This window comes from Hermetia illucens, chromosome 1 (genome assembly GCF_905115235.1).
Source record: "Hermetia illucens chromosome 1, iHerIll2.2.curated.20191125, whole genome shotgun sequence".
NCBI classification, from domain to species: domain Eukaryota; kingdom Metazoa; phylum Arthropoda; class Insecta; order Diptera; family Stratiomyidae; genus Hermetia; species Hermetia illucens.
The window spans coordinates 55,710,511-55,736,099 of NC_051849.1; the positions used below are offsets into that span (position 1 = coordinate 55,710,511).

Below are 25,589 nucleotides of genomic sequence, written 5' to 3' on the forward strand. Positions count from 1 at the left end.
CACTTGGGTTGCCTGTGACACTGTTGGGGCAGGAGTTTTCGGCTTTTCCTCTTCTTCCTTCTTCTTGCGACCTATTATTATATAAAACACCGTGATGGCTCTCACCATGTTTTTAATGGCTTGGGGCACGTTGTGCTTGTCCTTCGGACAGTTCAACTGTTTTAACCTCAAGCTGCGCGAATGGTAGTTCATCTAGGTCAGGGTTCTGTTCTCGGTGAGTCTTGACCAGATTACTCCTCTTACAGATTCCTTCACCTTTTTCAATAACTGAGCTCCCATGAACTTTCTTTTTTGCCGTCTTTGGTATTGGAGCAGATCGTAAAATTGATGAATTTCCCCTGAATAGATCTATTTCCTGCATTGGATTTCTCTTGATCAGATGCGATGAGTGTCGAAATCGCCTTTTTTGGCCAGCTATCTTCTTTCAACCCTTTATTCTTTACCTTTGCAATTGATGTTCTTGGGAGAGTTGTGCTTCATTTGAACACCTCCAAATCTAAAACACTTGTGGCATTAGATGTCACGTTGGCCAAGTTATTCACCATCGAGGCACGCGTTCGAGGGATATTGACGGCTGGAAGCCCGCTTGTTTATTCCCAAAAGCCGGCAGTACTTGGGTTCCGAGCCCTTGCACTGTAAGTTTATTCCTTCTTAATTTTCTCCACGTACCAGACATGAGCAAAAACTAGCCCATGTACAGAAAAGTGCATGAACACAATTGGATCAGGGCCTTGAAGTGTATTAAAGCAATTCATTCAAGACCGTAATGACCGTACATGATTACAGTACCCTATACGAGACCATGTGGTGAGCATTACGTTCGCCCGAGATTATTACCCTGAGTTGACTTAGGTACTCATTCACTGTTGAGTCGACTGGTATGCGACGTCAAATCACGATACGAATCCCACTGCCATATTTGCACATCAATAATTATGCCCCCATCCTCCGCCTGGACTCGCGTATGATGGGATATGTGGCAACTCTTTATAAGTCTGCCTGTTGCATTTTCCTCAAACTGCTTTACCGATTGACACCAAATTTAATGGCAAGGTATAAACGTCGAACGCCCGCGCATACAGTGAAGCGTCCAGCTTCTAATTTCTCGACTTGTTTCTTCTTCTTTCTTTAGTACTACCAAATTCCTGAATTAGCGATTTTACAGTATTGTATGTTAAGCAATTAGAGTTTGCGATTATCTGTCGAATTTCGCTACCCTCCTGGTGTATCTTTGGTTGATGTCTGGTCCTTGGTAATGATGGGTTTAGCATCCTTAGCAGATGACCTAACCCTCATTGTGGAACTAATCTATCAGTCTGGTGATTGTCTAATGCCCTGGCACCCACATTCGGAGCACTTTATTAAGTCAGCTAGTGGTGATAGCACTGCGTGGCTGTTGGAACAGATTTGAATAGTGCGGTCCCATAAACACTTTTCTGCTGCCAATAAAGAGGCACATGTCTCCAATTGGGATATGCGTTGTCTTTCTCGGAAAAGCCGGTTATAATCTAGTTTTCTGAGAACACGGCTGAACCCAATTTGCCTTCCATTACTGATCCGTTGGTGTAGATCATTTGTCTCGTTACAGAGGCCCCAACTATCTGCAAAGTTGCATTCAATCGGTCGCACATTGTGAAAAAAAAGAAGTTGGACTGATCGGTTGGAACCTTTTTACGTTAATGTAGGTGAATTTCTGCAGTTTAGGAGTAAATGTCGACTTCACGTCATCGCTTTTTGCTTACTTTCTCCTCCCGGCTATGTTATTTGCTTATCCGCTTCAACTTTAAGATCGACTTGGACGAATTCGTCCCCATGATAATTGTTTAGTCAAAACACTAGAACACGAAATAGAGTGGTTGGAGGTGGATCCACGCCTATTACATAATCATTGTGGGCTGAGAGCGTGATATGCATCGTTACTCGCTACTCTTCGACTATGGTCGTCATGTCATGAGATACGTAATGTCCACGACTTCCTGCCTGACAGTATTGAAATTCATTGCCCAAAATTGAAGGTCTGCAGTAATCGTGTTGGTATTACGAATTCCCCAACAAATATTAGCGCTTTAACATTGCAGCCTGCTTTTACCTGCACGTGTTCTGTCTTGGTGCACTTGCACATCGTCCTCGTCGTATCTCCCATTTGAATTTTCATGGTTAATTGTCATCACCTAGGTCAACTAAGCTAGCCTGGAAGTCTTTATGTCAAAACTGGTATAGAAGTCTAACCTTCTAATGTTCCCATCAATAACCTTATGGAAAAGATAATCCCTCACTCAAACCCTGTTGTCGTGCGTCTTTAATTGGGTCCACTTTGATATCACAACAATGGGGTTGAAGTTTGAACTTTAAACCCAGCGGAGTGAACATGGAGTGAAGCGAGGAAGGGGAAGATCCCTTGCCCCAATTTCATTGAAAAATTGCGGCAGTAACCCCTTTAAAAATTATGGAGCTTCAAATTGCAGTTATGTTGATATCATGCTCAATGGTAGGCAAAAGAGGAAGGGGAAGTCCATGTCAAACCAGACCCTTCCTAAATCGCGTCGATAATTGCTTTATCAAGTTGATTTACCATAAGTGTTTAAAGGGATAACCGCGGTGATTTAGAGAGAAGAATCTTTGTCATGAATTACGATTTGATTCAAACAAGATTTACCCTAGATGCAATCGCTTGAAGAGTTATTGCAAACCTTCTATCGATGCTGCTCCTGACCCTCCAGCTGTGGATATTCACATTTGCGTAACATTATAAACATTGCCTTAACTGACGTTGTGTTTCTCGATTTACCTTGATACAGCACTTGACACTCTGCGCGGCATTATGAAGTTCTGGTAACAGCTATTAGTTTCTCCGGAATGCTCCTCGCATTGATGCTATTGAAATTTGAAAAGCAGACGAAGCAGAGATCAAAAATGATTTGCCCGATGTTGATATGGTCAACGCAGTAGAGCCTGTTTTTTTCAATCGAGCTTTCAACTTCGACTGGACCATGGAAAGATTAGCAGCTGCTTGAATATCCGTCCGTAGTGTGGCATACGATAGGCGAAACCATTTTTCTTTGTGGTAGCTTCTGCTTCCTTCACAAGCGGAATACTACGCTGTGCTTCTCGAGGTTCCTCGTCGCACCTGAGTTCGGACACGCGACGTTTTCTCTCACTATCGAGCGGCAGCTTGATGATGCAAGCGGTCGGTGTTGAGGTTAGAGGTCAAAGCAAGTGATCATCAGGCGACGGACCCTTTCGAGGCTGACAGCGTCCCTTTTGCTGCGCACATCTCTTCAGCTGCTGCTGATCATAAAACAATCGTTCTAACTCCTTGCATGATGTCGGTCAGGTAAAGTTCAACTGATTTTATGGCAGGCCCGATGTTTCAACATTATGCAGTCGACGTCGAGGCGGTGAAATCTAAATATCTGTCACCGTTATTATCACGGTTACCAAGACCATGCTTTCCCGTCACATGCCCGAGGAAGATGTTGTTAGAGTCCACCTTCGCATGCAGTGATATTACGATTAAAAACTTACTTTTGGGAAGAGTCTTCTGAGCTACGAGTAATTGCTCCAAGAAAGCATCCTTATCGACTATATCGTAAAATTCCGTTGGTAGCATTGCAAATTTGTGATGTTCCTTGACCTGGATTCCAGGTTATCAGAACGCCGCTTTGAGGTACCAGTCGATAACAGCCCGAAATTGGTTTTGCTTGTGCTACCACTAGGTTTTCCAGAATAAATGATTACGGTGCCCGCAAGAGGGTGGGACGTACTTTCCAGAGTCCGACCATGTCACCTCGTTTAAGCCTAAAATATGCAGTTTATATCGCCTGAATTTTCGCTCATGTTGAAGAAAGCGAGCATTTTGGAGACTTTCAATGCGGCCAGGAGCGTGTATATATTACAGAAACCAATCATAAACCGTTTTGGACAGCCAAAGTTCGTTGTCATGAAGTCAGTCGCTATCGGAAGTGTTGAAACGAAGATTTGAAATTCGCAAAGCTCCTAGCCCACAAATTATTCTCCCTTTCAGTTGCTTTTTACAAGCAGGGAATATTTTGAGTTTATTGTTGAATCTAAGGTCAAAAGGAAAAATGTGGCGATCCAGAGCAAAACTTTCATATGTTCACACAATTCCTGTAAGCGAGTACATCCGTGGGGATGGGAATTGCTTTAATGGTATGGGGATAGGTTTTCGAAGCTTGAAACCATTTTTCGAATACGAAGAGTGAAGACAGGACCGATCCTTCAAGGATTCTGGGTGGCTTGTTGTATGGGTGGGCAGTTAAAATGTCACATGCGATTGTCACTCATGTTGGAAGGTAAGGTTTCGCTTGTTTGCTTGCGGACGAATCCGTATTGCCGCAGCCTTCGGTGGTTTTTTGTAAACCTGAGAAAAATATTAGTTTTCAGGATTGGGAAAGTATAGCTAATCGAACGGACTTTTCATTTCGCGTGAAGATGAGATTGTAATAGACGTACGTAAAATAACCTCAAAATTAAAAACTCATTACACATGATTTCAGTCAGCAAAAACTAAAAGCATCACCAACTACTAGCATAGATATATGTATGGCTTTTTTCGAACTTCCAAAACTTCCTAACAGGCTTCCATGTGCGCACAAATGTGGACTAATCAATTAAAGAGACAACAAGAATTTCAACGTAAATAGTAGAAGTTTCATGTACTTCATACTTATTTAAATATATGTATCCGTTCCTCGGTTCACCATTCTGTTCGGATTCTAATGTCACAAATCACGGAACATTAACAACAATGGAAACATAAATTGAAAGGCTACAGGTTTGATAATTCTGCTTCGAATACTAGAAAGTTAGCAGTCGTAGGAATCTCTATCTTTGTCCAGGGGTCCTACACAACGATTATTCAAATACAAACGCTTTGTAGATGCAAAACAATTGGGTACATGGATATGTGGTGGAAATATAGTCGCCTCAACATAGTTTTTTTTTAATTCAAGCAAATCATGAATTTTCGAGTGGAAATAGCAACCATTTCATTTGACAAATAAAAAAAATAAAATAGCTACATCAACATAACCTACTGCTATCATTTTATTCATTTCCCATTTCATTTCCATTCTCCGATGCTACTGGCTGTACAGGTCATTTTGAGGGAATTGAAAATTATAATTTTTCCTTGATTCTTCAATATGAATAGAAAGTGGATGTAGCATGGCAACATTAGCTCCTAAAATGTTCGGTGTGTTGCTCGTGTTTGTTCCTCCTTCGCATTATGGAAGTACAAACCACTCTCATCTAAAGCCCCAGCTTTTGACCTCTATCTCGTTATAGTTCTTTATGTTGTAAAGTAAATCCTATTTCTGTCTTTCCTCCGGACATTCCGTCTGCCATCCTAAAAATCTGATGAAGTCCAGGCCACTCAACCGCATTCATTAATTCTATTTGAAATAACAAATTGAAAATGTTGAATAATTTGAAGAGGTCAAAAAGCCCCATATAACTTAAGTATTTATTCAGTTTTATTAAAGCTATTGCATTATTGTCACTCAATTGTCTTTTATATACAAAAATATTTAATTTAATTCAAAAGAAAAATATTTGAAAAGCGAATCGTTTGAATTGACATAATCATAGAACTTATCTTTTTTTATATTATTTACAATTATTCTTTAATTTAAGATGAAATACAAAACCAAAACGACCAGTCCGGTTGATGGTTGAGAACTGAATTCCTTCTTGCTTCTCAAACGTTAGAGGCAGAAAAGACGTCTCCCTTCATTTGTTTCTTTTCTGCCCCTAACTCATGGCACACTCGCCGGTCCTCCACTCCCGTGTCGTGATCCGCAAAGTGGATAGATCCGCGCCATCTATTCGTTGGCACTCGCAACATTCGAAATAAATTTCGAATGCCGCGAATCCTGCCGCGCCACATAACCGCTGTCTGAAATCATTGAGGTGGAATCACCGAATTTCGCAACTTTAATTTCAAGTGCCCATTGTGCGGATCCATTAGGACCAGAGCAGTTAAAGGGCGTTTGAAAGAATTACTTTTCAATGCTTAAGTTTGTCACTTTTCCAACTTAATTCCGAAAATGTGAGGCGTCAGCAAACGTGAAAGTTTGAACCTTTACAAATGACCTAGTTTACTTCTTAATCTGAATTGCTTGCTATTAATGCCTAGTATTCAGTGCGAACAGCATCAAGTAAATATATGTGCATATATATATAAACGACTGTAAATGGGTGGAGGGCTTAGCTCATGCTGCTTAAGTACTCAACTTTTTCCCGGATTCCATGGGAGAGCAGGTCACTTTTGGGTTGCTGGTGAAAATTTCTAGGATCCTCGAAAACGAATGATTATGAAGTAGCACACCTCTAGCATACTCATTACCTTATTACGGAATAACTTTCTGGTACCCTCATAAAAACGCCTAATCTCTACTCATCGATCAAAAATACATTATACCACGTGCTCCCCCGCTCTAAACATAATCGATTACGTTCAAGGTGACTGCCAGCCTTTTATCCCAAACTCATTTATTTCCGAAATCAGGGAAAAAATCGAATAGTCATAGTCAATTTTCAAAACTCTCTTCCACTTGTAAGGCTTTCCGTCTCCGAATTGCGCTTCGTAATTCATGAATTGGATCCATTAGTTGTACCTTCAATTTTTCGTTTTCAACTAATACATGTTCGCTTCGACAAAGGATAGAAATTTTGTCCAAAGTCATTGTACATTTCATTAAACATTCAAATTACATTCGGATTTGAGTCCTCGGGACCTTCGAAACTTCAATTTCATTTCAATTTCCAAGAGGATGTTAAGTTGTACGTAAAAGTTTTATATTTAATCTATAGTTGGGAGGATTGAATTCATGCTTTTTATATTTGTATGTGTACGTGGATTCCGGGATGCAAACAGAATTCATTAAAGGAGCAAGTATGGATCGGTTTCGTTGAATGATAGCTAAGCATTCTACTTTTTTGCAGTGGATGTTATACATACATATGAGATGTGTACGTTGACAAACCTACGCCCTTCTACAAGAAGAATTGGAAATATTTGAAAACTCAGTATGATGAGCTGGTTCACCCCTTCGTGAAGTATAAGGCATTTATGCATTCTCTTTATTTTGATTGCTGTTATGTCCGTTTGCTGAATCAACACAAACATCTCTATTACCAAACCCCTTTCTTCACCTTCACGTAGTAACCGCTGGGAGTTCTTTCTTAACGAGAGCAAGAGAAGCATGAAGGCGAGGCTCCCACGCCTTAAAGCGGGACAGATTGTATCAACTGGTCCTCCAGGTTGGGGGTTGGGTGAGGCTGACAAGCCGACACGGAAAACCGGAGATACGAAGCCAAGAAAAGAACCGCGGAGTGGATCGATTTTAGAACGACGAACCCTGAATCGAAAACGGCCACACGATTCGCGCATTTTCTCATGGAAAGTGCGCTTCCTATACAGTTTGAATGCTGCTGAACATCTAGCCGATACCCTGTCCCAATATAGAGCTGATCTAACAGCGTTGCAAGAGATGTGCGGTTTCCTGGAAAAGAGCAACTACACCATATATTATAGTAGTATTCCGGTAAACTATGTGTTCGGAGCTGTTGGTTGGTTTTCGGTGCTGACGTTGCCACCATATACTTTGTCTTGCCTTCATTGATGTGCAGCCCTAGATCTCGCGCTAATCGCCGCCTGCTCGGTCTGGATGAAGGCAGTTTGTACGTGTCGGGTGGTTCTTTCCATGATGTCGATATAGTCAGCATAGGCCAGTAGTTGGGTGGACTTAAAGAGGATCGTATCTCTTGCATTAACATCAGCATTACGGATCACTTTCTCGAGGGCCAGGTTAAAGAGGACGGATGATAGGGCATTCCCTTGTCGTAGACCGTTGTTGATGTCGAATGGTTTTAAGAGTGATCCTGATGCTTTTATCTGGCCTCACACATTGGTCAGGGTCAGCCGATATAATTGGTGGGAAAGGCGAGGAGTGCGAGGGTCCCAAAGAAGTCGATCACTTCAAGAACCCGTTCTCAGAAATTACCCGACCGAAGAATTTGAAAAAAAACTTTGTTGGAATAGATATCAATATGGAGGGTATTTCGGAGTCTAGGTACTATATAGTGGCAGCCTCTCGATTTTTTCACATTTTTTGGTTGGCTAGGTTCTAAGAAGGAGTCCTTCAAAGAAGTGATCACTTTCGATCCCCGCACTCACCACTTTTCCAACAAATATTAAAACTAAAATTGGCTAGAAGTACTAACCGGGACCTTGCATTTGATACTCCCAATGATTATATTTGTTAAAAAAGCAAACTCCCCCTCCTTAAATTCGACATAGAATGATGTAACTCATTGAATGCCTGAGCGTTCACAGTTGCCACCTTTCTACCAAATTTGGTGTCAATCGCTATAATCGTTTCCGAGAATAATACGTGTCACAGACAGATAAACAGTAAGCCGATTTTAATAAGGTTTTGTTTTACACAAAACCTTAAAAACTGTCTCGGGAAAAGATAGTCAACGTAACACTAATTAAAAACATATTTCATATTATAAATTTTGGGCACCATATTTGACCGTAGTTTTACCACAAAGTTGCCTTTGATCCGGTTACAGGAGTAGTTCCAATTAATTTTCAAGAATACGTTTTTAAAAACGAAGCATGTATGTGAAAAATAGGCACAGCAGTGCTACGACAGATCACACGATCGCCATGAAATTCGGTGTACCCGCACATATGTGGTTGTTTAATGTCAAATATTTTGATGTTGTCCACGTTTTTTGTAAATTGCCCCTAGATGACACAATAATGAATAAACCGGTCGATCGTCATGACAAATAATGACTGATGAGACATTAAATTCTGAAAATTATTGAAAATTGGGCATTGGAAGATCAAGCAGTAAACTGCCAGCCAGCAGAGCTGCTGAAATATCTGAAGAACGAGACTTCCGACTGGAAATAGAACGAATCGGAGACTCTACTTCAAGAGCTTCTGAAACATCGGAAAAGAAGATGCATCGTTTGACAACTTGCGAGTTTGCCTGATCCACTTATAACTCATATTGCTGGAGCTAATCAGGTATTAAAATACTTTTCACAGCATGTTCGGAAATACAATGCAAGCTTTCAATTGACATCGTTTGGAGCGACGAATATTGCAAAATATGATAAATCACATACACATTCGAGTTGTAAGGACATGAGGGTCCAGGGGATTCAATGTAAATGCCTGTTGTGTAGGCATAATCCCGTAGTCCTCTTAAGCACGAATTGATTTGGAGACTACAGTTAAAGTCCCGCCGAGATGGCCATAGCGGTACTAGTTCACCCTGAGTGCATGAGATGCCTTTATAATACCTCGGCTACAATTAGAAAATACGGCGTCCGAGTTGTACAGCCTAACCACAAGTGGCTCTGCTCGCGATATGGGCACAACTACCTTGAAACTCCCACAAGGGGTCAATTATAAATAATCGGACAGGGAGCACATCCCCCAAGAATTCCTCTGGAGCGTATGCTTCGGACAGCAATCCCGGTTCCCTTGCTACCAGATAACCTCCGGAATCACTTCAAATGAGTCGAATTGCAAGCTTGGGTCGCTCTCATCGAGTACGTGGGGACGAAGGGCAATGGCAAGCGTATCATCTAATTTTTTACTTCTTCCAGTACACGAAGAAAAAGCATCATTTTCGTTATTATAATATAAACGCACATGTATAGATTTTTAGAATCTAGGTTCGATCCAAAACGTTGAAGTAGATAATCAGGAATTAACGCAGCGTAACAAGTTTATTTATTTATTTATTTAATGAGGGCAATACACAGAAAATAAATTCTTTATTACATATTGTCCTCAGAGGGAGGAGCAAGAGAATGGCTTATTTTATGCTTAAAAGTAGAGAAGGAAATAGAGTCCAAGGACCCAAGCTCTAGGGCGTTGTAGGAGCGGCATAACCTCGGGATCGGAGAGTGGAAGTAAGTCTCGAGCTACGAGTTGGCGGAGCAGTCCATCGGACAATTGCAGAGTTTGAAAAGAGTACATATATCAAGGAAGATACGGCGTTGCTGTAGGGAGAGGAGATTGAGGGTGCGGAGTCGTGACGAATTATCAACCCATGGGAGGTTTTTTTGTAAAAGAGGGTCCGTGTGAATTTACGTAGTACATCTTCAAGAGCGCGGCAGTCACGAATGCGGAAGGGGGATCAGACTACACAGTAATATTCAAAACCAGACATTTTAGAAGCTCTATTGATGATGTCAACGGAGTGGGAATTGAAACGAGATTTGTGGTCGAATATTACACCCAGGTCTTTGAAGGAGGTCAGTAGTGAAAGAGGTTGCTGACTGAGATAGCGAATAGCACATCCAGTGGCATTTGTTGACATTCAGTGTTAGGTTGTTGAACACCAACGGACTAAATTATCAAGGTTGGACTGTAAGAGAGCACAGTCCAACGGAGACCAAACAGAGGCAAACAATTTAAGGTCGTTTGCGTAAAGTAAATACGAGTAGGTGAGGATGGAGGGGAGGTCATTGATAAAAAACAGGAAGAGTAGGGGGCGAAATATAGAGCCTTGGGGAACACCAGAGGAAGGAGGCAAGGAACGAGATGGGTAACTATGAAAAGAAACTTTGCAGGAACGGTATGAGAGATAAAAGGAAGGCCAGGAGATGACTGATGGAGAGAAGTCTAGTAATGAAAGTTCAGAGAGGAGAATGCTATGGTCAACGGTATCAAGGCTTTGGAGAAATCGGTATAAATAGGATGTACCTCCTGTCGTGAATTCAAGCATTTAGCAACAAAGTTGGTAAAGATCAGAAGGTTTGAAACCATAGGTCTATGTTTCACGAAACCATGCACCGCTTTGACAATGAGGTGACCGAAGTGTAAGGTCAACCAGTCGTTGACGAATCTTTCGAGGATTTTGGAGCAACAGGAGAGAAGAAAAATGAGGCGGTAGTTCACAGCAAGAGAAGGGTCTCCGCGTTTGAGGATAGGGATGATAATGGCCTCTTTCCAGAGACGGGGAAAGTAGCATTCATCTAGACTTTTGTTGTAGATTATACTCAGGGCGAGGGAAATACGTTTTCTACAGTTAAGGAGGAAGAGGTTAGGAAGCGCATCGGGGCCAGGTCCGGTATTAGGGTCAAGATTATCAATGAAGAACTCAACCAAGGAAGGCGTAAGGAGAGGAGTGGCTAGAGATTCGGAGCAGTCTGCAGTTATGAGGAGTGTAGAGGGTGGAGGGTTCGAGCGAGAAAACACTGAACAGAAGTAGGTGCAAAGAAGATCGCAGGATTGTTGTGAGGAGTTGGCAGTGGAGTTAACAAAACTGATAGAAGAAGGGAGAGAGAGAGAGATTGAGTGGGATTACGAGAATTGCGAGCGTGAGACCAAAAGAGACCGCTTAATAAGTACCTTTTACGCGCTTTTCCGACCATTGACCACAGTAGAGCCTTAAAGTGAGCAAGCTCGGCGTCATTCTTAGAAGTCCGAAACTTCTTCCGCAGTATATGTTTTAAGCGAATGTTAATAAGGATTTCCGTTGTGAACCAAGTTGGGTACGAGCGGAGGCAGGGAGGGGAAAAAGGGACATAACAGGAGAGGAGATCGGACAGGATATTGTAAAAGGCGTTTAGAGCTTGATCACACGTTGAAGTTGATAGTCCTGGGCAGGTATTGGGGAAGTGCATTCATTCTTTTGATTCCATTCGGGAACAATTTGAAAACGTTTGCACTTAATTTAGAAAAAAACTTTAACTGTGCATTAAAATGTTTTCCATACTTCATGCTTCTTGAAATTCCCATTTTTTATTTGAATTGTTATGAGACCTGGGAATACTTTGATATTCAAAAAATAAAAACACGCGCGTGTACACAAATACGACTTGCGTTTTCCCAACATCTGAATATAAATTTTCGAATGTTCTAATTTTTTAAATATTTGGAGACATTTAAAGAGCGCCGGTCTCATTCCATTCAGTTTCACGGCCAAGGCCGAATATACAATAATATATATTTCGCAACCCCTCTTTCCAAAGATCACCAAATTTTCAAATCTGTTCATGACGTAAGTTGGCAAAAAATATCCCTGTGGGCTAAATGCTTAGTTTGAGGTTCAAGTGAGGATTCAATTGAGAAAAAAACTATCCCTTCCTATCCTGAATACTTTTGCTCCTTGGACTGTAGGCACAATCCACCCAGCTTCGAGTGGCTGAGCATCAAGCCATCAATCTCCCCGTATTAGCCCGCTCTCAATGGCTTCGAGTCAAAAGGAAGGAAAACGAAGCAAAAATAGATTTCTCTGTTTGTTTTGCTAGGCTTCGCACGTTTTGCAGCAAATCTTATTTTATTCTGGCTAACAATAGCTACGTAGACCGCCGTCGATTGCGCTACTCCTGCTGTTCCGAGCTATAGAAAATACATTCCTCTCGTAGTCGCTACAAGTCATTACATTCACAAATCTTAAATCCAATCTGTATCCGGTAGTGGACTACAAGCTCCACACAACACAACACACAACAGCTGAATAAATTTTGTCTGAATTTAATTAAAATAGTTGCGGGTTGACTGGATTCGCTACGAGGAAACAATAATAAGAGCAAATCTGTAATATGCACGGACCGGTAATAAAATGAAATCCTTTTTGTGAGCAGGCAGGAAGCAGGTGCAGATTTCTGGAGGATTTTAGTGAGTGCGCGTGTAAAAAGTGGGTGTGCAGATATACATATACAAAGATTAAAGGAATTCTTTTGAAGATATAAATAATTCTGTGTGGAAAGTGTCTTTTTATCATTAAGAGTTATTGAGTCTGTTTTCGTTGCAAAGTGAGCTTCACCTTCTTACGTGTTCCTACCTAGAAAGCTTGAATTTATTGGAGATTGGTGAAAGTAGTTTCGAGGCGTTGTTATCGAAAAAACGCTATGTCTTCCCGACTGACGTCGTCCGGAGGTACAACACAATCTCGATCCAGTGTATCTAACAGCCAACGGAGACATCGATCAAGGTAAGCGGCCTATTCTACAGTTTAGCTTTAGTTGTTGCGCATGTTTACATACTCTTTGTAAAATAAGATAATTTCGTTAATTTGATCGGACAATAATTAAAGCTGTAAAATAAGTATTAAAGAATCTCTAGTGCAAATTCCATCAGCAAGATACAGAGATGATTTAAAAATTCTGTCAATAAGAACGGGACTTACCAATTCAAGACACAGACCTAGTGTTTTAGGAAATGTCTTGGAATTCCTCCTCAGGTTGAATTTCACTAAGCATTCTTGAAATGATGCTGATTTTTAATATGCTTGGATATGTTTGTTTTGCTGAAACCCAATCTGAATATAGATCGCTAAATCAAAAGTCCCGACATCTACTCCATTGATTGATGTTTTTCATTCTGTTTGTGGAATATCGTTTTCCCCCCTCCCACTCCCCTTTTTACCCATTTCCTTACATGCTATATGTTTCCTCTTGATAAGTTCACTTTAGTAATCAAACGGAATGAGTCCGTACTGAAATTGTAATCCTTCTATTTCTAATCTCAGTCTAAATAGAATGACTGAGAAGTGAAATATGCGGGTTAGTTAGTTTCTGAGGGCACAGCCCTTAATGTTGCCAATATTTGGAGTATTTAGTTTTGAATATCTTAATTTCTCTTTATTGACTATCAATTGGTATAGCATCTTCGTAGGATTAGCACGCAGTAAAGCTCTGAGTATTGTAGAGTTCGTTTTCTCGCCAGCCACATACGATTCACACATTCACGTTTGTTTCCTTGTCACATAGAAAAAGTATCTAAAATATTCCTCACCGGTCCCTCCTCCTCCAGCATAACCGATTTTTTCCTTCCTTTGGCTTTAGAGAGAAATTTGTGAGGTATTTGGAGGTGTGTGAGGATGTGAAAAGGGGTAATCGGCCGGGACTGAGTGAGGGACGATTGTGCGGGAATTGGTTAAATTCATGCTTTTTAAAAAACTGCCGCCGAGAATGATCTCATCCGTCCGGTCAGAACGTTTTTGCAATTCGAGCAACTAAGATCGGATTCAGAAAAATTCATTCCGGAGACATTTTAGATATTTTTTCTTTTCGTGAAAGTTTTTTTTTCTTATGAAAATAAATAAATTAAAATTTAAAAAGCGTTCGCGGGAAAATATATTATTAAGATAGATAGGCGGTAATAGCGAGATCGGTAGCAGATTCAACGTTCGAAGAAAACGATCTTTAACACACATCCGCCAGCTTACCCGTTGTAACCGAAGTTAAATCGCTTTCATCCGAGAAGGAACCGCTCAATTAAAAGAGGATCCAACGCATTGTAAAATATGGGAATATGCAGGTGCTTATGAAAAAAAGTGAAAGTGCTTTGAAAAAGTGAAGACAGAAATCAAAACGTATCTGATATTATTAGAAGTCCCCTTGGTTAACATTTCTTGTAATTCGATCGAAACAAATCTCTGGAGTTGAACCAACAAAAAGATTTTTAACAAAAACAGAGAACTGATTGCATGTGTGAGCATATTTATCTTTTAGTATTTTCGATTAAAATCTGGAAAATCGCGGAAAACTCAATTGTGTGGGTTACCGAAGTGGAAAATGAAAAAATCAGACACCGCTTCCGTGTTTCAATTGGCGGGTTGAGAGTTTTGGCGACGGGGCACGCATGTGTCTACGAAAGTACATTTTATAATTGTTAGTTTTCATAGCGATTGATTGATTTCGGAAGTTCCGCTTATTCCGTCTAGCTGGATACACCTTGTGTGGTTGCCGAAGCACCGCACCCCCACCAAGACCCGGGATTATACATTTTGATCGTCCTATTAGTGAAAAGTTGTTTTTACATTTTGTCGGAATTTTCCAAGGATGCGACATAAAATACCAAAACATACGAGTCCATTATATGAAACAGCATAATCAAAGCATCAAAATTGAAGCACTCATTTGAGGATTTTCATGTATACTGTAGTCATCATCATCATCTCCAACGGCGCAACAACCAGTATTCGGTCTAGGCCTGCCTTAAAAAGGAACTCCCGACATCCCGGTTTTGCGCCGAGGTCCACCAATTCGATATCCCTAAAAGCTGTCTGGGGTCCTGACCTTCGCCGTCGCTCCATCTCAAGCAGGGTCTGCCTCGTCTTCATTTTCTACCATACATATTGCCCTTATAGACTTTTCGGGTGGGATCATCCTCATCCATACGGATTAAGTGACCCGCCCACCGTAACCTATTGACCCGGATTTTATCCACAATCGGACGGTCATGGTATCGCTCATAGATTTCGTCGTTATGTAAGCTATGGAATCGTCCATCCTCATGTAGGGGGCCAAAAATTCTTCGCAAGATTCTTTTCTCGAACGCGGCGAAGAGTTCGTAATTCTTCTTGCTAAGAATACATGAGGACTAGCAAGATCATTGTCTTGTACAATAAGAGCTTTGACCCTGGTAGGCCCGCCCAGTATGGTTCCCTCAACCGTTCCTCTTCGATTTTTAATCTCTTAGCCATGAAACCGTTTCTGATTCCACAGAAGGGTTCTGGCCCTTGTAAAGGCGTTCCCGCTCCCTTCTTGACTAGTTCGTCCGCTGCCTCCTTCCCTTCCAACCCAACATGGCCTGGAACTCACAGTATCCAAACCTTGTTAGACGAGCCGAGCATATTCAGTCTCTCAAACCATTCCCATACCAGTTTAGAGTTCACCTGGTTGGACTTTAGTGCCTTGGTTGCTGCTTGGCTGTCGATGAGAATAGCAATGTTCTGCCCCCAGTAGTTCCTTTGGAGATTAAAGGAGGCACACCTGTCTATGGCGTATATTTCCATCTGAAATATGCTAATGTACCTACCCATTAGCTCTAAGTACATTTTCTTTGAACCAATGACACCGGCACCCGCTCCCTCTGCTGTGAGGAATCCGTCAGTGTACCAAGTAATCAACTGATGGTTTAAACCTTATGTCACAGCCATGCTCTTCTTGTTACTCTAACGTGCTTTAAACTTCTTATCGAAGTGAAACCTCGTTGTTATGTTATCCCTTGGTATCAATAATTCGGGATACCGTCTAGAAAGAATATCAATCTTCTTCGGTTTAGGCAGCTTCCCGCCTCACTAATATTCCCGGTCATCTTGAATATTGCTCTGCTTGCCTGCATCTGTATGTGCAGATGGAGAGGGGTTAAACTCAGAGGGACCTCCAGGGATGCCGTTGGGCATGTCCTCAATGCCCCACTGATATACACACAAGCCAGTCTTTGGAGTTTGTGTAACTCCCTGGCTTGTGTGCTGAGTTGAGTTCTTTCTGCCCAGGTTACCGCACCATAGGTAATCATTGGCCTTACTATTGCAGTGTGTATCGAAAGAAGTATCTGCGGGCTGCAACCTCATTTTTTTCCTGCCATGGACTTACAAGACATCATAGCCCTCGTGCTCTTCCGACAAGTGTTCCCGACATATGCCTTCCAGAGTAATTTTTAGTTTAGCGTAATTCTCAAATATTTGACCTCTGTTTTTCGTTTCACCTCCATGTCATATAAATTTATGGCTCTCAGGTGATCAAGCTTTCGTCTCCTATGGAACGGTACTATGGTGGTTTTGGCTGGATTGATCCGCAGTCCTACCTTCCAGCACCAGGCACTAGTAACTCTAAGTCCAGTTTGGATTCTATCACATAGTGTATCCTCATATTTGCCCCTACAGATTAAAACAATATCGTCCGCGTAACCCTGGACCTGTATTCCAGTATTTGTTAGCACGTCCAGGAATTCGTCCGCTACCATAATCCATATAAGCGGCGATAATACCTCCCCCGGTGGGCAACCTTAAGTAGCATTCATGACAATAGAATTTGTACCTGTCGGTACTTCTATTTGCCTATTCTCTAGAATTTTGCCCATCCAGAAAGCCAGGGTGTTTCCCACTCACTTATTCTTCCATGAATGTTACATCCTGGTATGCCATGTGTGTGTGTGTTTGGGGTCGGGGAGAGGCAAAGCCCCTGAGTACTAAAACCTTAGAGGTCCATTGCATTCGATTCCCCCGTCTAACGAAATATCCTGGATACGTTTATGTATCGCAGGATTTCCGTGAGTGGATGTGATGCTACCCGTTACAGTTGGTGCACATCAGCACCAAAAATCTAATGTCTGATGTGTTCATAGGCGGGGCACTCACATAAAAAATTTTCGGTGGATTCCGCTTCCCATTACAGGATGGACACGTATCATCTTGGATATTTCCTATTTTGAACATATGCCCAGTTAGTGCCCACATACTTCTGCCCACAATACTTCTGCAAGTCTTCCTGCCTTTCGACAGGATAAACTTTGCAGTATGTTTATTTGGTTCTAACAGGAAAATTCCTGGATCCGGCGCGCGCATGGGGGAAGTTGAAGCCTCTTTTGCTAAGGAATCGAGATTTCATTTCCCTCTACACCAAAATGACCAGGTACCTATAATAATTCCACCGTACTGAATCTGGAAACAGAGTTCAATCGGTTTCAACATTCCTGACCTATTTTTGATGTGGTCAAAGTTCTACTCAACGTCCTCAATGCAGCCTGACTATCGCTACAGATTGCGATGCGCCTGCCCTTTAACCGCTCATCAATCATCCAGGTTTCCGCCCTTAGGATCGCATATACTTCAGCCTGAATGATCATTGTGTATCGTCCCAAAGGAAAAGTCGACTTCTCGCTTGTATTCGAGAGGTAGACTCCTGCTCCATAATCAACGCTGAAGCCCCTAGGTTTTATCTGGGGAGGGATGTGGCGCATTGAAGTAAAATTGAAGTAAAATTTTTATTTTAAATATATTTTATATTATAAAATGTAAGCTTGAAGGTAAATTTAAATGCAATCGCCAGAAATACAGAGCAACCTATGCCTTGCTTGAGTCTGTTTTAATTTCAACGCACGTATCTGTATTGCACAAATAATGGCACTAGTCGAGCTAGCTAAACTTTGAAGTGTTCAAATGATAATATAGAAGCTATTTATTGGTAACAACCGCTCTCGCAGTGTACCAATTCCCCTTGCGATACCTTCGAGTTGAAGAGTTTGCAGAAACTCTTTTTGTCTTTTTCCCACTTCTGAGATCTGTTCTCCCGAGTGGTGTACTTCCAAGAGAGTTTGTATAGACTCAATTCTGGAGTTCGGGAAAGTACCATCCAGGGGAACATGAATTAGATGAGGCCTCCAAAATCCGTGCCTCGACGACGACCTGATTTCTCAAAGTCGCTGGTGGATTCGAAGTCTGTGACTTCTTACCACTTGGGGAGTTACAATCCTTTGTTTCCATCTTTCTATTTTTGGACACCACCACAGTAGTAAACTACTACAAGTTCCCCCACCACGACAAGGTTGTGTCCGAGGGGGAGCTGGTATGACATGGTTTCGTTATTAGTCAACCATTTCTCTAATTGTACAAATCTAATATGTATATTTTGCTGTTTCCATGCTTGAAAAGAAGTCGGACAAAGTACCGCTCAAAAATGTCTCGCCTGGGGTGGTTTACTGATAACATTTTATGGCCGCTGTTTCGTTTGCCAACACATGTTGTTAGATTGGTGCTTCGCCAATTTCTAAAAAAAAAAAATTAACCAGGTTTGTGGTGACTATCAATGATTGTTTATCCGGCTAATTGGTCCGGGAAGTACTGGAAAGGAAGTCTGACCAAGTAAAATCCATCCTAATCTAAAATTTAATGCATAATGAGATGTCCTTTTAAATCCCAGTGATATGACACCGATTTCTCTTGGGGTTCCACACCTTAAATCAGCTAACTTTTTGACGGACAGTATCACTGGATGTTTGCTTAGCGTCTCAATTGCTAGGCAGTCTTTGGTGTGATTCGGAAGTGCTAGAGTTGACACATTGATTGTGGACTCTTCTTCCAGCACTTTTATTGCCAGCTCCTTTACTTTGCATTTTTATACTTGCTCCTTCTCCGCATATCCTAAACTTTGCTGCAAGTAACTAAGCAGCAATCTAACAGAGCTCTTAACATGATAAAATTGTTCCAAATATTCGACATTCTATTTCGAACTATTGTATTTGTCTCTGAAAATTATCTTGAGCCAGTAGTAGTTGGACGCTCCGGATGAATGGCTTAGCATTGATTACTAACTTCTTTCAATTGCTTGTGGGTCAACTGTTATGTGAATGTTGCTCCTTGGAACACGCACGACATCTACCACTCGATGCCATGTCTTGAACCATTGGAAAAAAAGTTTTATTTTTTGGTTATGTTTCAATGCCCTTGCCTCCTTGAACTTCTTGTGGTGAATCACATAGTGGTCTTTTTCGTTATATTATTGTACAAGTCTTCTTCGTCGTTGCCGTTAGTGTTTTGATTTTAGCGCGTTGCTCAATATTCCTAGCATCCTGAACCGGCTTGTCAGAAGCCCCATAAGGGCCTTTAAATTTGGCATGTCTGCGCTCTCTGCCAAAGAGGTTTCCCACAGTTTTCGAGATTGTTGGTTCAATTTTGGGGTTGTCGAGTAGAAGATCAGTAAGTTCCAATATTCTGTATTGACGTCGATGCTGTTCATCATCATCAAAGGTGCAACAATCGGTATCCGGTCTAGATTTTGCGCCGAAGTCCACCAATTCGATATCCCTAAAAGCTCTCTGGCGTACTGACCTACCTGGAGCGATGGTCCATCTTAGGCAGGGTCCACCTCATCTTCTTTTTCTACCATAGATATTACCCTTATTGACTTTCCGGGCTGGATCATCCTCATTCATAGGGACTAAGTGACCCGCCCCCCGTAACCTATTGAGCCGGATTTTATCCACAACCTGACAGTCATGGTATCGCTCATAGATTTCGTGGTTATGTAGGCTATGGAATCGTCCAAGGGCCAAAAATTCTTCGGAGGATTCTTCTCTCGAACACGGACAAGAGTTCGCAATTCTTCTTGCTAAGAACCCAAGTTTCTGAGGAATATATGAGGACTGGCAACATCATTATCTTGTACAGTGTCGCACCAAGTCCGATTTAAACCGTATGAGTAGGTCCAAGTATGTTTCCTCATACTTCTCAAGCTACTTCAAGTACGACTTGTGCTTCGAGATCTCAACCAGGACAGCTGCGTGTCATTCCTGACATAACTCTTCTAGTCCCTGCAACTTAACTTGAAAGTAGCCAAGACAATGCCGACCTTGTCCTTCAATAAGTTCCTGTTTAGTTTTAGATTACTGCCTTCCTCATCTCGATACGCTGATAGAGGATTTTTTTTAATCCTTTATTGATCATACAAAAATATATATATGATAAGGCCATTTTCCATTCCATATTTAGCTTAAATCTACTTAAAAAAAAAAATTGCCGTCGAGAAAGTAGCCTTTCACCCCTATTTTGTATGCAATGTTGAATCCGAATGCGGACATTTGTTCCCTATTCTTTCCATTCACGTAAACCTTTTTTGCATTTTGCAAACTCTAGCACCGAATTCATCATCATAACTGGGTGACATACACATATAAATAAAATGTGAAGGAACAAACGAGCTCTGTTTTCTGCCACCCTCTTGGATAAGAATAAAAATGTATCTTTGAGCTCGTGCTATATTTTCTATTTTACTCTACTTGAAAATAAAAGTGAGGAAATGATGGAGCACATTCGCGGGATTTACGTCCCACCATTGAATTGCAAAATAGAGAAAAGTTGCAGCAAATTAGGCTTGCCTGGCCTCTGATACCACCACTTATTTCCCACCCACTTCATACACCTTCGCATAGCTGTATGGCTCTTGGCGATCTGATAAGGTGTCCTCATACATCTGAAAGGGATGTTTCTTTGAATGATGCTCCGTCGCGCGGGCAAGCACACCCGCATGCATATTTCATAAGATCACGTCATCCGTGAACTTTAAACTTTTTTATGTCCTCATCATCTGCGAGCAGATAGACTAGCAATAGATGATGGCAGTTTCGTGATATCGCGCGCAAGGACAACTGGATCTTAAATTCATTTGTACATAGTTTAACAAGAAAGTTGTTGGTGCTCTGGCAGCCTTTAGTTGAGACTCTGTTGTCGTCGCTCCTGCTCTCTTGGAATTTTTTAATAAAGTTCTTAACACACTTGCACGTCCTTGAGGCGTAATACATATTTTATTAGTGGATCCAGCAACACGGAGCTGGAACGCATATAGAACAATAAGGACACCAGCGTAGACATACTCCACTCCACTTGGAGTTGTGACCGGGAGGCGTACTATTGCGGCTGTTGTGCTGAAACGAAACCATAGAGCTGTTAAGAGAGTCATTTTATTGTTAAACTATTCCGTTCACATTTTATCCTGAGGATTCACTCTCATACGTTTTATGGAGATGCAAATTAAATTCGAAGCATTATAGTCATTCAGTTCAATCAGAAGCCACTTTTGTAGGCCGTAAAATGTTTTAGAGGGCATTGTCGCATATTTCGCTGGGTCGGAGTTGAATATTTAGTCATTTATTTATGAGTTTGTTTGAACTAAATAAATGGTAATGGATAATGTGGAGGTTGGATTGGGTAAAATGATGATAGTGTGTTCTTGGGAATAATGACGACAATGATAATTGGTCTGTTTTATGTGTATGTTGTTTATGGGGTAAGTTTTTTATAAGTGGGTGAATGTTTTGGGATGAACATGGGAGGCTTCAAAAGCAGAACTAAGAATACCAGCAATACGAGGAGTCACGGCATTGTACTAGCCACTCTGGAATTGTGTGATTATTTTTTGAGTGCCGAACCTTGTCGTTTCGAAAAGTTTCAACCAGAAATAGAACGAATGAGGTTGAATCGAAGCCTGAGTTTCTAACGATTAAAGTCTATAAGAGTAAAAGCTCTGGTAGGAAAAGATGAGGTGGCAAACCCTGCCTTAAATGAAGCGCCGGCGTAGGCCAGGATGTCAGACAGTTGCTGCTGAAATATGCATTTAGGCTTTCCAACCACACCTAAAATTAGTAATCCTCCAATACTAACACCAAACAATCAGTGGAAGGCATTGCAATGACTTTTGAGATGCGGAGGAACTACTGTGAAGGTTAAAGTCTGTCATGAGTGCAAAGCTACCCCAAAAACCTAAAGAAATGGCAAGAATAACCGTGGAGGTCCCCCGCGCACAATACAGCCTCATTGAAGTGACCCGCTGGCACGCACTTACCAACTTCTTCTTTCTTTTGCACACTACAGCTCCTTCTCGTCATTAGTAAAGCTATGCTATGGGAGTCAAGGAGGAGTGGGAAGAGAGAGTCTCCAAATTAAAGAGCAACTCAATGGAATTCATATTCAACTTTCATAGACAGAAGTAATAACTACAAACAAAATCATAATATAAAATAAAGGAAAATAAAGGTACAGGTACAGGTTATTGATTTACTTATGTCTTTCCATTTGCAAAATGAGGGATTATCTATGCAATATGTTTCGAACAGTGAGTGATCTGGCATTCGCACTAGTCCAATCAGTTGAGTTGAACTGTTACAGGGACGTATGGGGTTGGTAACAGCTCCTTCAAGATCAATCGATCGAGTCGAGAACTTTGCATAATGAACTGCCATTACTGCCAACAACAAATCTGGAACACAATTAATTGTTTGCAAAACAAAACCTTATTAAAATCGGTTCAATGTCTGTCCATCTGTCTGTCCATTTTTCTGCTTGTCTGGCTAAGTGTCACACGCACTTTCCTCAGAAACGGCTACATCGATTGACTCGAAATTAGGTGAGAAAGTGGCAACTCTTAACCACACGTGCGGTAAGTTACATCTCTCCGTTGAGCTGAAGGCGGTCCGCATACATGCAAGAAGGGTGTAAATTTTTTTTTCACCAAGTATAGTTATGTTGGGTATCAAATGAAAGGTCTCGATTAGTACTTTTCGAAGTCGTCTTAATTTTAATATTCGTTGGAAAGGCGGGGAGTGCGGGGGATTGAAACTGATAATTTCTTCAACGAACTTATTCTTAGAAATTACCCAACCGAAAAATCGAAAAAAACAAATCATGAAGCTGCCTCTATACGGTGTCAAAATACTCTCTGTATCGATATCTACTCAAATTAAGTTAATAATAGTATGTTACAATGTTTTTTTCGGATATTGACTAGAAAACTCCCTCAAGTTTTTCCTAGAGTTACAAAAATTTGCTGCAATATGGATTATAGTATGAAGCGCCGTTTGATCAAAAAGTTACAGTACCTCAGAATTGTCTTTTCCATGTGAATTTACTGCATACCAATATACTAAATATCAATATTATATTAAAGTGAATCGTTTGACATGTTAAACACACATACACATTACGGGCTACGTACAAACGGGATAGTTCTGCATTCAAATATACTTAGATAAGAAACAAACAAAACCGGAAGCTGGGCCGTTCAGGTATGAAAGGTTTTGTTTGCTTCTTCCATGAGTATATTTGAGTGTAGTGTTGTACATAGCCGGTTATGTATATGCATTTAGCATGTCTGACTACCCACTTTAGTGTGATATTTAGTTGCAGTAAATTTACACGGTAAAGTCAACTTCGAGCTACTGTAACTTTGTTACTAATAGTACGATTTGATCAAACTTGGGGATAATATGTTTCATATTATATTTTATTCTACTACCAACTTTTATAACTCTGGAATAAATTTAAGGAAGGTTTTACTCAATTTCCCCAAAAATATGGCAATATACTATTATTAACTTAATTTGAACGGATATCGATATGGAGAGTCTTTTGAGGCCTGAGCATCATTTAGAGGCAGCTTCTTGAATTTTTTCAGATTTTTCGGTTGTGTAATTTCTGAGAATGGGTCCGTTAAAAAAATCACCACTTTCCACCCCTCCCACTCCCCGTGTTTCTAATAAATCTCAAAACTAAGACCCTACTAATCGAGACCTTTCATTTGATACCCCACATGACTATATTCGGTGAAAAAAAATTTTGCACCCCCCTTTTACATCTATGTGAATCCTCCCAAAATTTCAAAGTAAAAGGATATCACTCACTGCATGTCTGGGCGTTCACAGTTTCTACCTTCTCATCAAATTTCGTGTCAATCGGTATAGCCGTTTCTGAGAAAAGTCCGTGTGACAGACAGACAGACATTGAACCGATTTTATAAGGTTTTGTTTTGCAAACGATCGAATAAAAGGATTGGGATTTTCATGCCAAAGTCCATTAAAGAAACCACTTCTCACCCTGGCTCAATAGATACAAATAACAAATTTGATTGCTATTTGCATCTATTGAGAATTTGATTGTTAATGTTTGGAAAAAGGTGACTATACTTCTTTTTAATAAAAATAATCAACCATTTAGCTTCCATGTAGTCTCTGTTTTGCAAAGTTCCAACTTAACAATCTTTTCCCAGTGTGCCTTTCTGACAAATCATCGGTATATGCATCGACTGACAGATCAGGTTTTGTGAAAAGACCTGGTGAAAATTTTGAAGAAGATTGCATCATAACAAGGGTCAGCATCAATTTAGTATTATAGCCTGGTCAATTACTGGCAACAAAAGTACAGGGCGCTTATAAATTTTCTAAAAGACAGTGAGACAGGACCAATATATAAAGGGATTGGAAGCCAGAATGATAATCGAAGTACACGAATGGTTATCAAATGGTAACTTTATATTTGTGTACGACTTTGCTCTATGTCAAAAAGCCAAAAAAGAATTGATTTTTTTAGAAAAAAAGCCAAGCAAAAGCTTTTGTTTGTTCTGGCAATTCACCGGAGCTTAACCCCCTCAAAAACCTTTGAGGATCACAGAATGATCAGGAAAAATTTTAGGAAAAGGATACAGTTGACAAAAACCCTTATAGTGGTTAAGTATAGAAGTGATGAAATAAAAATGAACTGCACTAAATGTATTATCGGTCCCATACATAAAAAGGGAAATATCATGCAGGGCAGCAATTATAGAGGTATCACGTTGCTGAGTATTATCTATAAGATATTCTCCGCTATCTTTCTAGGCTGGAACATTATAGACCCATACCAAAGAAGCTTCACTCTGTTCAGTCACTTCTTTATAAAAATATAATTATGTTTCTCAATTTTTGTTCTTTGTTTTGTTCTTGCCTTTTCTAAGTTTTATTATATTATTTCGAATACAATTTCTAGTGAGCGTGATTTTCTTATGTTTTCATAATATTTATTATCCAAAATGATTGATTAAAATCTATCACTAAGTAGGTAAAGTACTATATACAATCGCACAAAGATCACTTTTTTATTTAGTGCTTACACCGCCGCGGTTGGGAACAGAAGAGACCGACTTATTTCCATGCGGTCCTTACTGTCCCAACCAACGGCATTTTTCCACCGCTAATTCTCCACTCCCCTGGTGCGTTCAGAAAATGAGTGAGTGGAGAGTTCGCCATCTACCCGTCCGCATCCGCAACATTCGAAATAAATTTCGAATGCCGCAGATCCTGCCGCGCCACATCACTCCGCCCACAGACGAAACCTAGGGGGTTTCGGCGACGGATCCCGGAACTTCGTTCGCCGTTAATCCACAAAGCGGACACGACGCTGCTTCGGGGCGCACACGGGTTTCAGCCTGGACAAAGAGATCGCCTTTTTGTGACCACCGATCTCGAGCTGGAAGAAATGCTCTCCCCTCTCGAG

General features: G+C 40.9%; 1 protein-coding gene across 4 annotated transcripts in view; it reads left to right on the plus strand.

Moving 5' to 3' along the window:
* Nucleotides 1-25,589, plus strand: part of LOC119651862 (receptor-type tyrosine-protein phosphatase U) — a 214,432-nt gene that overhangs the window by 22,169 nt on the left and 166,674 nt on the right. For 3 of the 4 annotated variants that reach the window (XR_005249501.1, XM_038055672.1, XM_038055683.1), the window contains exon 2: nucleotides 12,549-12,995. Coding sequence is in view for 2 of the 4 variants with exons in the window: in XM_038055672.1 (XP_037911600.1) it covers nucleotides 12,913-12,995 (83 nt within the window). In the remaining 2 variants the exon portion in view is untranslated. Of the gene's footprint in view, nucleotides 1-12,548; nucleotides 12,996-25,589 lie in introns of those variants that run through there. The other variant, XM_038055692.1, reaches the window with a different exon arrangement.